The sequence below is a fragment of the Aethalodelphis obliquidens genome, unplaced genomic scaffold (assembly GCF_003676395.1).
Source record: "Aethalodelphis obliquidens isolate GAN/ISIS:26980383/991018 unplaced genomic scaffold, ASM367639v1 scaffold43, whole genome shotgun sequence".
NCBI classification, from domain to species: Eukaryota; Metazoa; Chordata; class Mammalia; order Artiodactyla; family Delphinidae; genus Aethalodelphis; species Aethalodelphis obliquidens.
In genome coordinates, this window is record NW_020837987.1 from 8546794 (window position 1) to 8562335 (window position 15542).

At 46.3% G+C, this 15542-nt stretch overlaps 1 protein-coding gene across 1 annotated transcript; it reads right to left on the reverse strand.

The window, feature by feature from the left end:
* Positions 1-8289: 8289 nt before the first annotated feature.
* LOC113605866 (EP300-interacting inhibitor of differentiation 2) lies at positions 8290-14294 on the reverse strand. Its single transcript, XM_027079532.1, has 2 exons — positions 13816-14294; positions 8290-9236 (listed from the first exon to the last, which is right to left on the reverse strand). Exons 1-2 carry the CDS (start codon positions 13991-13993, stop codon positions 8707-8709), a joined length of 708 nt encoding a protein of 235 aa, XP_026935333.1. The 5' UTR covers positions 13994-14294; the 3' UTR covers positions 8290-8706.
* Positions 14295-15542: the final 1248 nt, after the last annotated feature.

Here is a 15542-nt window from a genome sequence, read left to right on the forward strand (position 1 = left end):
TTTGGTAAAGTATTTCTTCTGTACATTAATTTTATTCCTGAGCTCATTGAACTACCTTTCTGAGTTTTCTTGTAGCTCCTTGAGTTTCTTCATAGAGCTATTTTAAATTCTCCATCAGTAAGATCTCAGTAGTCTGCGACTTTAAGTTTGGTTTCTGGAGAATTGTCATTTTCTTTCGTGTTACAGTGTTACCGTGGTTCTTCATGGTGCTTGATGAGTTGCTCCTCTGCCCATGCATCTGAAGTAGGGGACAACTTTCTGCTTGATGCTAACGATTTAACAAGTTAGAAACTGAGGCATTTCAAGGAGTTCCCTGGCGGTGCAATGGTTAGCACTCGGCGCTTTCACTTCCATAGCCCCCGTTCAGTCCCTGGTGGGGGAACTAAGATCCGGCAAGCCAAGGGCCACGGCCAAAAAGAAAGAAAAAAAGAGAAAAAAAAAAAAAATTGAGGCGTTTCTTCTGTTTTCCAGTAGGTGGAGATATAGCACAAGGTTTGGGTTTCTCTTCCCTGCGCTGCCTCCGGTTATGTTTGAGAGTCTGCATTTTCCACACTCCACTGCCTTTACCGTTGCTTCAAGCCCTCTTTATTGCTCCTTGTGCCTCCGGGGTCATTGGTGCCTTGTTTCCTGCTGGAAACACCAGTAGGTGTTTCCGCCTGGGGCTCGGAGATGATGTGCTCTTCTCTTACATTCGGGGTCCCCACCCCTTGCAGACTCCGCCCCTGGGGGAGGGCGATGGTGGTGTGGCGGGCGAGTGGTGCTGCACCTGGCGCCTCTGCCAGTATTGTAAGGTTTGCCGGCTCCACCGCTGCGAGTGGGTGGCCAGGGGTCAGAACTGTGGATGCCTCATTAGCTGGAGGGATGGGATCTCAGGCTCCACTGCTACCGGTGACTGTGGGCACCGCTGCCGCTGGGAGGTTAGAGTCGTGTGTGCCGCTTCCTCTGCTATTGTTACTGGCTCTCTGGGACTGCGGCCTCAGCTGCCATGGCAGGAGAGCTGGGTTTGCAGGAACCACCTCCCTGTTCCCTCAGTTCCGCCTCCTCTGTGTGTCCCTGTACATCCCGCTGTAGCTGTTCAGATGTATGAATTCTCTGGACACATGGTGTTTGTGTTGTGGATGTTTTAGCGGTTGTAGATTGAAGAGACAGTTTTTCATCTGCCATGTTGCTGACATCATTCTTCTGAAACAGTTATTTTTCATAAAACTGTTAACATGTAACTTTTTTTTTTGGGTGTCTGTGCCTTACAGGCCTGTGGGATTTTAGTTCCCTGACCAGGGATCAAACCCGGGCCCTCGGCAGTGAGAGCTTGGAGTCCTAACCACTAGACCGCCAGGGACTTCCCTAATGATTTTTAAAAATATTAAAAAATGAAGGGCTTCCCTGGTGGCGCAGTGGTTAAGAATCTGCCTGTCAATGCAGGGGACACGGGTTTGAGCCCTGGTCGGGGCTCCACATGCCGCGGAGCAACTAAGCCCATGCATCACAACTACTGAGCCTGCACTCTAGAGCCTGCGATCCACAACTACTGAAGCCCGCGCACCTAGAGCCTGTGCTCCGCAACAAGAGAAGCCACGGCAGTGAGAAGTCCGAGCACCGCAACTAAGAGTAGCCCCCGCTCCCCACAGCTAGGGAAAAGCCCGCGCACAGCAATGAGGACCCAATGCAGCCAAAAATAAATTAATTAAAAAAAAAAAAGAAAAGAAAGGACATGAAGTCATCACTTGTCTTACTTGTAGGCTTTGGATAATTTTTCATAATGTAACTGTCGATATTGTTAACATTACCCCCATTTTACAGATGAAAGACTGATCCAGAGAAGTAGAGTAATTCACCTTAGAGCTCACTGCTGGTAAGAAGTGGAATAGGGATTTGAACCTTGACAGTCCAGCTCCAGTATTCGAGTATCTCATTGGCCCAGCCTAGTTGAAGTTCCACCGTTGATCAAATCAACTACAGTGGAGGGGAAGTGAAGTCACAAAGGTCAAATAGCATTAAGAGGGTGGGGTGAGATTCCTAGAGAAAGGAGGACGTAGTGGGTAGCCATCTCAAGAAGTGTCTTCTAGAGTCAGAGTGGAGTCCTGGGAAAAAATTTTCTGGTCAGCACTCCAGTTCATTTCTAAAGGTGGTCCATTTTGGCAATCACTGATGAATTGATTATTAGTATGAGTTTTGGAGGCAAGAAAGCTGGGTTTGAGCCCTAATTCTACTGCTTCTTAGCTGTGTGAACTTGGGTAAGTGTGATGATAAATTCTGTGTCCACTTGGCTAGACTATGATGACCAGCTGTTTGGTCCAACACTAGTCTAAGATGTTGCTGTAAAGATATTTCCTAGAAGTGATTAAGATTTATCAACAGTTGGCTCTAAATAAAGCAGACTTGCCTCATCTAATCACTTGAAGGTATGTATATATATATATGTATATATATATATATATACATATATATATATATATATATTTTTTTTTTGGCCGTGCAGAGCCAAAAAGATCTTGCGGGATCTTAGTTCCGTAAGAGCAAAAACTAAAGTTTCCTGAAAATGGAATTCTCCTCTAGATTGCAACATAGATATTCTCCCTGAGTTTCCAGCCTTCACATTCAGGACCACAACATTAACTTTACCTAAATCTCCAGGCTGCTGGCCTGCCCCACAGATTTTGCACTTGCCAGCCTCCACAATCCTGTGAATGAATTCCTTAAGATCTCTTTCTCTCTCTGTATATACAATATATATGTATACATATACAATATACATTACACACACACACACACACACACACACACAGAAAGACACACACACAGAAAGAAGCCCATGTGCCTAGATCATGGCTTTCCTATTGGTTCTATTTCTCAGAAGAACCCTGACTGATACAGCTAGTAAGCCTCAGTTTTCTCATCTATAAAATGGATATGCTAATACTCTTTACCTCACACCATGGTGAGAATTCTGTGAGATGCCATAAATAAAGCACCAAGATCTGTGCCTGGATCACCATAAACTCTCAACCAATGGCGATGGTAGTTATATCATCTGTGGTGACCGGTTTCCAAAGATGGCTCCCCATAAACCGCAGTGCTCAGGATTCACTTCCTTGGGTATTGCCTCTCCTCCCTGAAATGGGCTGGGCCTGTGTAACCCACAGAATGAGGCGGATGTGTGCTAGCTCTGGGCCTGAGTCTGAAGGCCCGGCAGCTTCCCACCTTTGCACTTTTGGAAGCCCTGAGGCGGCCACATAAGAAATCTGGCTACACTATTGGAGAGCAAGGTGGAGAGGAAGAGGGTTTGAAACTGCATACAGGGAGAGGCCCAGCCTTTTCCCACCAATATGACAGGCACGTGAGTGACCCGTCCAGGACATTCCAGCCCAGCTGAGCTCCTGGCCACCATCACGTGGAGCAGAACTGCTGAGCTGATTTCGGTCAACCTACAGAAGAGTGAGCAGTGATAAAATGGTTGTTGCTTAAAGCCATTAAGTTTTAGGGTGGTTAGTTACACAGCAAGAGATAACTGGAACATCAGTATTAGGGGACAGAGACTAATTTCCCCCAGAATTCGTAAAGAGAGGCCAGTATTGGTTTGGAAGAACCATCATGTTAATTTGATTGGACTTTGTCCCTAATTCCCAGAAGGTAACCAAATTCCAAATTCCAAATCTTTGGAATTTCCAGCGATAGTGTTACCGAATGCAAGTCTGTGTGCCCGACGCACAGTGAGGCCAAACGATACCAAAACGTCCGAGTTTGGAGCAGAGAAAGGTTTATCGCAGGGCCATGCAAGGAGATGGGTGGTTCATGCCTGAAAAACCCTAAACTCCCTGAAAGCTTTCAGCAAAGCCCTTTTATAGCAATGGTGAGGGAGGGGCGTGGTCAGTTGTAAATTTCTTGGTGTCAGATCCTTTGTCCTTGAGGTCAGGTCACGGTCAGGTAATGATGTTCCTGTAAATCTCCACCCAACAAATGTTATTCTCTGTTCTGACAAGAAAGGGCAAAGTTCTAAGGCTCAACTTTCACCCTCCGAGGTCCAGGTCCTGGCTAAGAGGAGGGGGACCCTGCGGGGGCCAGTTACCCTGCCCAGGAGCGTTCGTCCGGCACCCAGTCTGGGTCCTCCCGGCTGAAGAGGCAGATCCCAGCTGGCAGTGCCCTCAGGACCAGGTCCCCAGACCCTGCACAGCTGTCATCACTGAGGGAGCCAGACGCCTAGGACCCAGCCGGCCCTCAGGCTCCTCAGGCCGCCCAAACGGCGGGGGCCAGGTCCCGCAAACTGCGTCCCACGCAGACTGCCGCTGCCATTAGGTCGCGAGGTTCACCGCAGCCTCAAGGCCTGGGCCCGGCCAGTGGGGGGCCTTGGCGAGGGCTCTGGAGCCCTGCAGGACACAGCCCCCAGCCTATCCCCAGCCCCCCAGCTCACCTGCTGGCCCAAGGCCAGAGTGCCTGGAGGGCACCCGGGAGAAGGCCGGGATCCGCCTCTTACCTCACTTTTCCCCAGAGAACCACCAACCGCCTGACTGGCAGAAGGGGCCCTCTAACCGGCCAGGCTAGCGGTCTCGCTCTAACGGTCCCGCATTAGCGGTCTCCCGGTAACGGTTGCCTGGTAACTGTAGCGCCAGAGGCAGCTATGCGAGGGACCTGTTCGTTACAGAGCAACGGTTGCCCGGTAACTGTCGCGCAGTAACGGCCGCCCCATCCCCATTACAATAGGAGTGTCTTTGTTACTGGTGTGTGTGGGGAACCCCTTGGGCCATCCCTGGGAGTCTTAGAGGGTTTAAGCCTCGCGATTTCGGCCTAACTTCAGGGCTCGTTGAGCGTCCCTGGTTGGTAAATGCTCTGCACGTGCCGGAGGATGATGCATCCCTGAGGATGGCAGTAATATCATGTTTGGGACTCTCCCAGACTTGGTCCTACTCGTCTTTCCCTTTAACTGGTTATGATTTGTATCCTTTGCTATCATGAAATTGTAACCATAACTGTAATGCTTTCTTGAGTTCTGTGAGTCTTTTTTTTAGCAAATTATTGAAACTGCATGGGAACTGGGAATCCTCAAACTTGTAGCCTGCTGGTCAGACGTGGGAGTGGCCTGGGGACCCCTGAACTTAGAGCTATGGTGTCTGTAACAGAGGACTGTGTCCCTGACCTGGGGAGTTTGGCTAAACTCTGGGGAAGAAGCCACTGTACGTGCTGACACTGCAGCTGAAACTGTTCAAGCAAGAGAAGTGGCTCCTTAAAATGCTTTGAGAGACAAGAAGAGGACTTGAGTTTGCTCCTGAGATGAAAGGTGAAGAGGAGGGAAGGGGAGAAGTTGAAAGGAACCAGCCAGGTGGGGAGGCTTGTCCTTCAAGGGATGACCCCAGCCCTGCGACCCACCAGATTTTCACTCAAGTCTACCAAAGTGAAGGGGTCGGTCGTGTGAGTGGATTTGATTGGAAACGTATGAAGGAACTGTCAGGGAGGGGGAAATTTTCCCTTGGACCCATCTTGAGGTCTTGTGGCTGGACTAATAATAAAATTGACACAAGACAGATTAACAGGAGAAAAAGAAACAAAATTTAGTTCATGCGCATGGAGGTCTCATAGAACTGGGATCTAAGAAGTGGCCAAGGGAATTCCCTGGCGGTCCAGTGGTTAGGACTTGGCGCTTTCACTGCCGGGCCCAGGTTCGACCCCTGGTCGGGGAACCAAGATCCTGCAAGTCACTTGGCGAGGCAAAAAAAAAAAAGGATTATATCTCATTTGTAAATAAGGATCATTTGAAGAATGCAATCATGGTGGTGGATATAAAAATAATACCTTCATGGATTATGAAAAGGCCTTTGACAAAATTCTGTAACCACTCTAGATAAAACACACACATGTACAAATAGTGAGAGATGGATATGTGAAGAATTTCTACAAAATTAGGACAAGTTAATGATGCTTCACTATCATTCATATTATTTTACATTAGAAAGAAGGTACCAATAAAGTACCTTCTGTCTAATGTATAAATAAAGAGAAAGAAGTCAGAAGTATAAACATTATAAAAGAGGCAATACTGTCACTATTTGCATATGACTTGTTCCCCAATCTAGGAGATTCAAATGAAAAACTACTGTAAAACAGTAAGAGAATTCAGTATGTTAACAGGCTATCAAATAAATATGCAGAAATGAATTATTTTCAAATACATAGGCAAGCTTTTAGAAAATATAACAGCGATAATCCTCCTTTACTATAGAAAAAACATAAAAGATAAAATGTCTAGGAATAAATGATTAGACCTGTAAAAGACCTACTTTAGGAACACTAATTTAAGGACAAACATTAATACTCTTCTGAAGGATACAAAGGAAGCCTTTAAAAAATGGAAAAATAAATAATTTGGATATCTTAGTGATGGCAGTTATCTTCGATTTATTAAATATAATGTGATTCTAATAAAGAACTTTGAAATAAGGTAAGCTGACTTTGAGGTTGACGTAGTAATATAAATAAACAAAGATAGCCAGAACACTCTGAAAATGAAGTATAATGAGAGGTTTTAGCATTATTACCTGTAAAACTAGTTAGAAAACTTTAAAAAGTTTAGTGTATGATGAAGAGGCATCTTTAAACAAAGTTAGTGGGGAAAAGATGGGCTAGTTAGTATCTGGTGTTGGGGCAGCCAGGTAGCCACCTGAAAAAGAGAATTTGGATCCTTACCTCATATTGTACATCGGGATAAATTCCGAATGGTTCAAAAATTCAAATATGAACAATAAAACCACACACATACATACACATGCACACACACCGAGAAAACCTCGAGTTTCGAAATCTTTTTTTTTTTTTTTTTTTTTTTTTTTTGCGTCCCAGCAGCCGTGGCTCACAGGCCCAGCTGCTCCACGGCATGTGGGACTCTTCCCAGACCGGGGCACGAACACGTGTCCCCTGCATTGGCAGGCGGACTCTCAACCACTGCGCCACCAGGGGAGCCCTCGAGTTTCGAAATCTTGCAGGTTTTTTCTCTCTCTCTTTTTTTTTTTTTTTTTGGCCACGCTGCACGGCTTGCAGAATCTCAGTTCCCCGACCAGGGATCAAACCCGTGCCCCGGCAGTGAAAGCACTGAGTCCTAATCACTGGACCACCGAGGAATTCCCCAAATCTTGCAGGTTTAAAAGATAAAAGGAAACAAGAGCAAAAATCTCCATGCCAAAAGGCTTTCAGGAAAACCAAAGACAAATGACAACCTAGGAAAAACTATCCATAACTCACATTACAAGCTATTATCATAGCTCATCTCACTATTTCATTAATAGTTAACAGAGTCAATAAAGAAAGGACAAAATTATTCAGGAAAGAAATGGAGAAAAGAGTTTGAATAGATAGTTCATGGAAAAGGGAATATGTATGACTCAAATGAAAAGATATTTAACTTCCCTCATAATGAGAGAAAAGCAAATTAAAACTGATATACCATTTTCCAACTATATAGACTGGCAAAATCCAGACACTTGATGACTTACTGTGCTGGTGAGGCTGCAGGGGAAATGTCCATGTTCAGCAGTTGCTGGTGGGAGTGTGAAGAGGTACAACATGAATGGAAGGCAACTTAGTAATATCTCTAAACTTTCACATGAGTGCATTCACCTCAGAATTCTCACCTCTGGAAAGTCGTACTAAGATATTATACATAACAAGGAATCTAAGAAGCTGCTGATTATAGTATGCACTATTATTTTTATGAAAATGCTGTATTACACCATCAAATGTAAGACACACCCCAATTTCAGAGACGTCAATATATGAAAAGTGCATTTAGAATCAGAGCAATACTGTATTTGTGCCCATGCCATGGGATATACAGACAAGATTAACTATTATAGGAACTTTTTTGGCCAATAGAAAATGATGGGAAAAAACCTAAATGCCCATCAGTATGTTCCTGGTTAAGTAAATTACAACATAACCACAGAATGGAATAAAATGCAGCTCTAAAAAAGAATGAGGAAATGTAGTGGTTTGGAAGGATCTTTAAGATAAGTTCTTACTGAAAATGCAATGCATAAATCAATAAATATAATTTGCCAACTTTTGTGAAGAAATGAAAAAAAAAACCCACCCAGATTTGTATTTGCTTGTGTATACATAGGGAAACTGAAAAGACAGAAGAGGTACTGTGGTTACAGATGGGAATTGTGGTAGGTACTGGGTGGGCGGGGGGCAAGGGATAGAAGACTTTTCATTGCACACTTTATATTTTGGGGGCTTATAAATAGATTATTTACCAAAAAAGTATTAAAAATTGAATGAAAGAAAAAATCCAGAAATTTCCGATAGTCTTGAATACATAATTTATCATGTAATATATACAGTATTTACTTTGCCTTTCATTTGAAATGCCTCAGAAAACACAAAATCAATCTTACACTATGGGCTCTATTGGCAGTTTTTCTTCATCAAGTCTCCATTATGTAAAACCATTCTTCACTTTAGTGAAGCAATTCTAAAAGACATTTCCACAATGCAGGGAAAACAATCTGGATCAATCACAAACTCAAAGGACGTTAGAGGAGTCATAACGTTTTTTATTTTCTTCTATTTCTTTTCTGATGGTTTTTCTTGATAAGCTTCCTTTTCTTTTTCAACTGTGCCTTGCCTTATTCTCAAATACTTTGACTTTTTAAAATCAAGTTACAGGATTGGTATGACTGTACTGGACGCAGAGGTTCTTGAAGTAGTTTCATCACTAAATTATTCTCTACCGATAAACTTATCACAACCAAGTTCTTCTATCAGAGGATTGATAATTTCAGATGCAGTCAGAGTTATACTAAATGTTAAAATATCAAAATCCATCCTCTGAGGATTCCGCTGATATTCGGCATCAAACGCTGCTTCCCTTGCTCTGCAGGCTTCCACAAATCTCCTGCGGCGTCCTTCAAGCTCCTGAATTCTGCCGGGAGCAATCGGGTAGTGTTCCAGATAGTGGCGGAGGAGCTGCTGATAATTAATTCCTAAAACGCCAAGTGGGTGACGGAGGCGGAGATTCGGCAACGCAGCCAGGCCGGGGCTGTTCCCGGGCCTGGACCGGCGTCTGCCCTCAGGACCCTCTTCCTCTGCTGGCTCCGCCAACAATCGGGCAACCTCTGCAATCCGGGCTTCCCTGGCCGCCGCCATCGGACCTTCCCTGGCATCCGCCACTGGACCTTCCCTGGCCGCCGCCATCGGACGGTCCCTGGCCTCCACAGGCTGCGCTGGGGCCGGCTCCCGCCTCCCGCCGCCTACCTCCGCCTGCGGGACGTCGCCGTTGTCATTCGCCGCGCCCTTCGGTGGCACACTGCTGTCTGCAGGCAGCTCGGACATCCCGGACCGCGGGGTCAGCTCGGCCGCTCTCAGAAAAACGGGAATAACGCTACAGCGCGATCAGCGGTTTGCAAGTAAATGCGCGTGCGTGAGCGCTGTGCACACGGGTCAACGCTGTGGGCAAACCCACGTGCACGAGCGTAGGGCCTGTGGCTGAACCTAAGAGCACTGCGCATGAGTCATCCCCACGCGCCTGCGATCTTCCAGGTGCCACCTAGCGGCCGGAAGAGCCAACAAACACACCTGAAACCTTCCCCTGTTACCCAGAATGTCTAAGGGCGGAGTCGAGCCTTGTTTTACATTTCAGCTAGTTTAATGTCTACAAGGGAAGTCTCACAAGATCGCTTCCTGTTGGCTTTCCCAAGATTACATCCTAGGATGCCTCTTCCTTCTTGTTCTCTAGTGATTATAATGCCACTTCTATTATATACCCAGATAGTTTAGATTCATGGGTTATTTTGGGGGTAGGGTGTGGTTCTTTATTCTTCTCCATTTATTCATTTGCCAATCTTCACCCATACCAATCCTCTTAATTACTAAAACTTTGTAATAACGTTCCCTTGTTATTTAAAAAAAATGCTTTGGCTATTCTTGGACATTAATTTTTTTTCTAAATCTTTTTCGTACAATATAGCATGCAGGAAAAATATACAAAATATAAATATACGGCTGAATGATTTATCGCAAAGTGAATGTCCATGTAACCACCACCTGGGTCAAGGAATTGAATATTTCTAGTATCCCAGAATCCTTTCCCTCTTCTTATCACTATTGTCTCCTTTCTACCCAGAGGTAACTACTATACTGATATGTATGGTAATTATTTCTTTGCTTTTCTTTATGTTTTACTACCTAGAGCTGCATTCTGATACTGTAGTTTAATTTTGCTTGTTTTTTTGAATTTTACATACGCTTGTGTCTCGTTTCTTTCCCACAACATTATTTTTATGAGATTCACCTATGCTTTTCATTGTGGTTATAAATACTTCATTTTCTTTCTTTCTTTTTTTAACATCTTTATTGGAGTATAATTGCTTTACAATGGTGTGTTAGTTTCTGCTTTATAACAAAGTGAGTCAGCTATACATATATATATATATCCCCATACCTCCTCCCTCTTGCGTCTCCCTCCCACCCTCCCTATCCCACCCCTCTAGGTGACTTAATTTTCTTGATAGTTACATATCCATTACCATTATTATTTTTCTTTTTGCGGTACGCGGGCCTCTCACTGCTGTGGCCTCTCCCGTTGCGGAGCACAGGCTCCGGACGCGCAGGCTCAGTGGCCATGGCTCACGGGCCCAGCCGCTCCGCGGCATGTGAGATCTTCCCGGACCAGGGCTACGAACCCGTGTCCCCTGCATCGGCAGGCGGACTCTCAACAACTGCGCCACCAGGGAAGCCCGCATTTTCTTTTTAAAATAAATTTATTTATTTATTTATTTATGGCTGAATTGGGTCTTCGTTGCTGCACACAGGCTTTCTTTAGTTGCGGCGAGTGGGGGTTACTCTTCGTCGTGGTGCGCAGGCTTCTCATTGTGGTGGCTTCTCTTGTTGCGGAACACGGGCTCTAGGCGTGCGGGCTTCAGTAGTTGTGGTTCGCGGGCTCTAGAGCGCAGGCTCGGTAGTTGTGGCTCACACGCTTAGTTGCTCCATGGCATGTGGGATCTTCCCGGACCAGGGCTTGGACCAGGGCTCGAACCCGTGTCCGCTGCACTGGCAGGCGGATTCTTAACCATTGCGCCACCAGGGAAGCCCCGAGGTTGCATTTTTTTTTTCTGGTCCAAGCACCACATTTATAAAACACAACATCCAGCCTATGTGCTGCTTCAAACACAGCTTCACCCCAGCATCTGGGCAATGACTAAGTGTGTGGCTCCTTAACAGCTCCCAGGCTAGTCTGGAGACCAAAGGTCCATTGCTGCCACCCTCAGGCTGCCTGGAAAATCACAAATATTTAATAGAAGAATCCCCAGACTTGTGTAATAACATATTATTAGAGGGGGAACTAGAAATTGCAGTAATTTGCTATAATACTATGGAGGCAGATATCTGTCCTGTCTTTTGAGGCCCCAAATCACCTTCCAGCTGAAGCTGAAAGGCCCTCCCATTATCCAGGGATAAGAATAGCTCTAGAGAAAATTATGGTGTATTAAACAGAAGTGCTCATGTGGGGAGATGAAAGCAAAAATTTGAGATAGATTCCAGGTTCGCTATTGCTCCCAAGACTGTTCCTGTGTAGCGGCTGTAGCATCTTTGTCTCTGACTCACCGCCAGCATTTCAGAATCATCTGAGGACAGTTTTAGTCATGGTGCAGACTCAACAATTAAGCGAGCTGATATCAGGGGCTCCACGCTGGTATATTTTTACAGGAAAAAATAGAGAATTTAAACCCATGGTCATACAATTAACATTTTAAAAGAGGAGGTGAAGAGTTTATAAGGAAAGGGACTGGATCTTCTTCTCCCAAAAGCTGCAAAAGCCTGTAATAAATAGCACTGGTGGGATATTTATCCTTACTGGGAACAAAGACTTCCTTTAAAGGATAAATACACATGTTCACCTAAATCAGTACTTTTATGGATAGGGGTTGAAACCACAACTCAGAATCTGAACCTGGCTTAGGACAATTGGGGAAATCATGATGTCATTCTTGCCTCTTTATTACCCCTGATTATTCTAGGCCTTACATGTTCTGCTCACTAGATGGGCTTGAGCTGACTTAATGGTGGATATAGGTGCTTCTTTCTCTAAGGGGATTTTCTAGATTTGCTTCTCTCTCCTGAGATAGTTAATGCTGTGTTGAGGTCTAAACATGATGTTACAAGCCTTGTCTCTTTTCCCAAGATTGTTACTGTGCTAGATTAATTGTAAAAGTGGCCCCAATTCTCCATCCTCTCTGTTCCTACACCCTTTGTAATAATAGTTTGTAGCTCTTCTCATCAATAGGTAGATTCTTTTTCTCCATCCCTTGAATCGGAACTGGCCTTGTGACTTGCTTTGACCGATAGGATGTGGCAGACATGATGGTGTATCAGTTTCGAGACTGGGCCTCAAGAGGCATTTCATGCTTCCGTTCTCTCTCTCGGACTCCTGTCTCGACCATGAGAACAATCCTGGACCAGCTTGCTGGACGGTGGAAGACACCTGGGACTGGGAAAAGTGGTCTCAGACAAGGCATTCAAGATTAGTCAGTCCTGGGAATTCCCTGGTGGTTCAGTGGTTAGGAGTCAGTGCTTTCATTGCCGGGGCCCAGGTTCAACCTGTGGTTGGCTCGTGGCAGGGTCGGGGGGAAGATCAGTCAGCTCCATCTGAGCCACCAGCTGACTTTTAGGCTCATAGACTAAATAAATGCTTGATGTGATTTGCCATGCAACATTATTATGGCAATAGATAACTGCTCCAGAAATTGGTATCAGGAGTTGGGTAGTGCCCTAAGAAAAGGCTGAGATACGTAGGGAAAACAGTGAGGAAATTGTTATTGGAACAGAAAAAATGATGACTCATTATGATGTAGTGAAATAATTGGCAAACTGTCGCCTGTGATTACCCAGAAATAGAAATAGAAACAGAAAATAGAAAGTGTTTGGCTAAGGAGATACCCAGGCATACTGCTGATTACTCACTGATGAGTATGATACAGCGTAGCAAGAAAGGGTTGACCGATAGAAGGAACTGGCTGACTTTCCAGAAGAATTTAAAGGAAATGTAGAGAGACTATGACTTGCTAGGTTGGGAAAGAAAAGCCTTTTTCACATCCAGTGGAAAAAAAAAAGATTGTCAAAGTGAAAAACAGCCTGTGAGTATAGATCAGATTAAAGGTGTGGCTTTATGACCCTTTGTTAAAAGTTCGAAAATGTGAGGCAGTGCGTAGGTGAGCTTCCCAGCTAGAAGAAAGGGTTTCTAGGAAGCCCACAGGCATGGTCCTGCAGAAGCCTGATCTTAAAATAGAAAGAAGTCTAGAGGAAAGGTATGTTTTCCCCTCAGCTTTATTGAGATGAAATTGACACGTAACGTATAAGTTTAAGTTGTACAATGTGATGGTTTGATACATGTATATATTTTGAAATAATTACAATAGGGTTAGTTAACACTTTCATCACCTCACATAATTAACTTTTTTTTTTTGGTGGTGAAAACTATTCCCTGTCTTTCAGCTCATCGCACCCGAGTTCTGCAGCCAGGTGACTGAGAGCCACCGATGTAAAGAGATCTTTGATAAATGTATAATCAGACAGACGCTGGGATAACGCGTTTGCCAGCTGGAATCGTGGGCTACTTCCCTTGCTCTACACACATCCGTAACACACCCAGCTGGGTTCGTCAAACCCTCTTAATCCTCTGCCGTGGGCGCTGGGCACCTCTTCCCCACAACCAAGGCTGCGCCTGTCCCAAGTCAGGCTCGAAGCCTTCGGGCTCGCGTTGCGGTCGTGGGAATTCGGCCGGGTCGGGGCCGTTCCCCTGCCGGGGCGACTCTCGGGGACACCCGTCCCCGCGTGGCCCAGCCACCGGGCCTTCTCTGTCCTCGTCCGTCATCCGACCTTCCCCGGGCTCCGCAGGCCCCGTAGGGGCCGGCTCCCGCCTCCCGCCGCCGACCTCCGCCTGCGGGACGTCGCGGTCGCCATTCGCCCAGCCCGTCGGCGGAACACTGCTGCCTGCGGGCAGCTTGGGCATCTCGGACCGCGGAGCCCGTGCGGCCGCTTCTCAGAAACTTTGGAACAACGCAACAGCACAATTGTGCGCGTGAACACGTGAGCGAGTGCGCATGCTCGTGCGTATCTCTGTGCGCGTGCGTGCACGTGAGCGTGTACGCTCGCGCGGCTGTGTTTAACTGGCATGCTTGTGTGGTGACCGTGCCTGTGAGAAGGTTCATAATGCTAAGTTTCGGCAAGGCCTTTGTTGCTGTCAGTCCCCAACGAATGACAAGGGCTGCTTCATACTTCTAAGTTTTAGACAAGAATTGTTTTTTTTTTGTTTGTGGTACGCGGGCCTCTCACTGCTGCGGCCTCTCCCGTCGCGGAGCACAGGCTCCGGACGCGCAGGCTCAGCGGCCATGGCTCACGGGCCCAGCCGCCCCGCGGCATGTGGGATCCTCCCGGACCGGGGCACGAGCCCGTGTCCCCTGCATCGGCAGGCGGACTCTCAACCACTGCGCCACCAGGGAAGTCATAGTCAAGAATTCTTGGTAAGGCACACCTACACCATCAGTGTCTCGGTCCCTTTTTTTTTTTTTTAAAGAAGATGTTGGGGGTAGGAGTTTATTAATTTATTTTTGCTGTGTTGGGTCTTCGTTTCTGTGCGAGGGCTTTCTCTAGTTGTGGCAAGCGGGGGCCACTCACTATTGCGGCCTCTCTTGTTGCGGAGCACAGGCTCCAGACGCGCAGGCTCAGTAGTTGTGGCTCACGGGCCCAGTTGCTCCGCGGCATGTGGGATCCTCCCAGACCAGGGCTCGAACCGGCAGATTCTCAACCACTGCTCCACCAGGGAAGCCCTGGGTCCCTATTTAATTTTAGAAAGCTGTGCAACTTTTGATGCTGGAAACCTGAAACTGCCCTGCGTTATGAACTCTTGTCCCTCTTGGCGTTCCTCACCTCCTTTTCTCTTAACTGCTTCTCTCTTTCCTTTCCTCCCCTCCCCCCTCTTTCCCTTCTCCTCCTCATCTCTTCCCCTGCTACCTTCTCCTTCCATTCCCCCTTTCTCTCTTTCCCTCTGTCCTCCTGCCCTTTCATCTTCCTTCTTCTCCCAGCCTCCCTCCTTTCCATTTCTTTCTCCCCGCCCCTTGCCTTTCGTCTTAAGTCTAAGTCTCTGGCAGGCTCCTCTGCCTACCCGACTGTTGTAACGTCCCAGACTTTCAGCCCAGCCTGCTTCTAATTTCTAGGGGAACTGTCTTCCAGACTCCCTTGTAATGCCACCTCTCTGCTTGGGTCTGTTTCTGGACTTCTGCTCTTTTCTTTCCCCTTCCCCTTCTTCTTCTTCTTCTTATGAGCTGTGTGGCATGCAGGGTCCTAGTTCCCCGACCAGGGATCGAAGCCCATGCCCCTTGTAGTGGAAGCCTGGAGTCAACCACTGGACCGCCAGGGAAGTCCCATGTCTGTTCTTTCCTGTTAATTTATGTGCTTATCTGCACCAATACAAATCGTCTTACTATAATTACTATCAAATGCTTTAATACGTGACTTATTGACATTGGATGAGGCTGAATCCTCCCTCCTAGTTCTTCAAG

Bases quoted from the DNA above. Each gene is read 5' to 3' on its own strand.
- LOC113605866 (XM_027079532.1), bottom strand. From the start codon at position 13,993: ATGCCCAAGCTGCCCGCAGGCAGCAGTGTTCCGCCGACGGGCTGGGCG. The intron at 9,237-13,815 runs GCGGGGACGGGT...AGGCGGAGGTAG, and splicing joins AGGCCCGGTGGCTGGGCCAC to GCGGCGGGAGGCGGGAGCCG.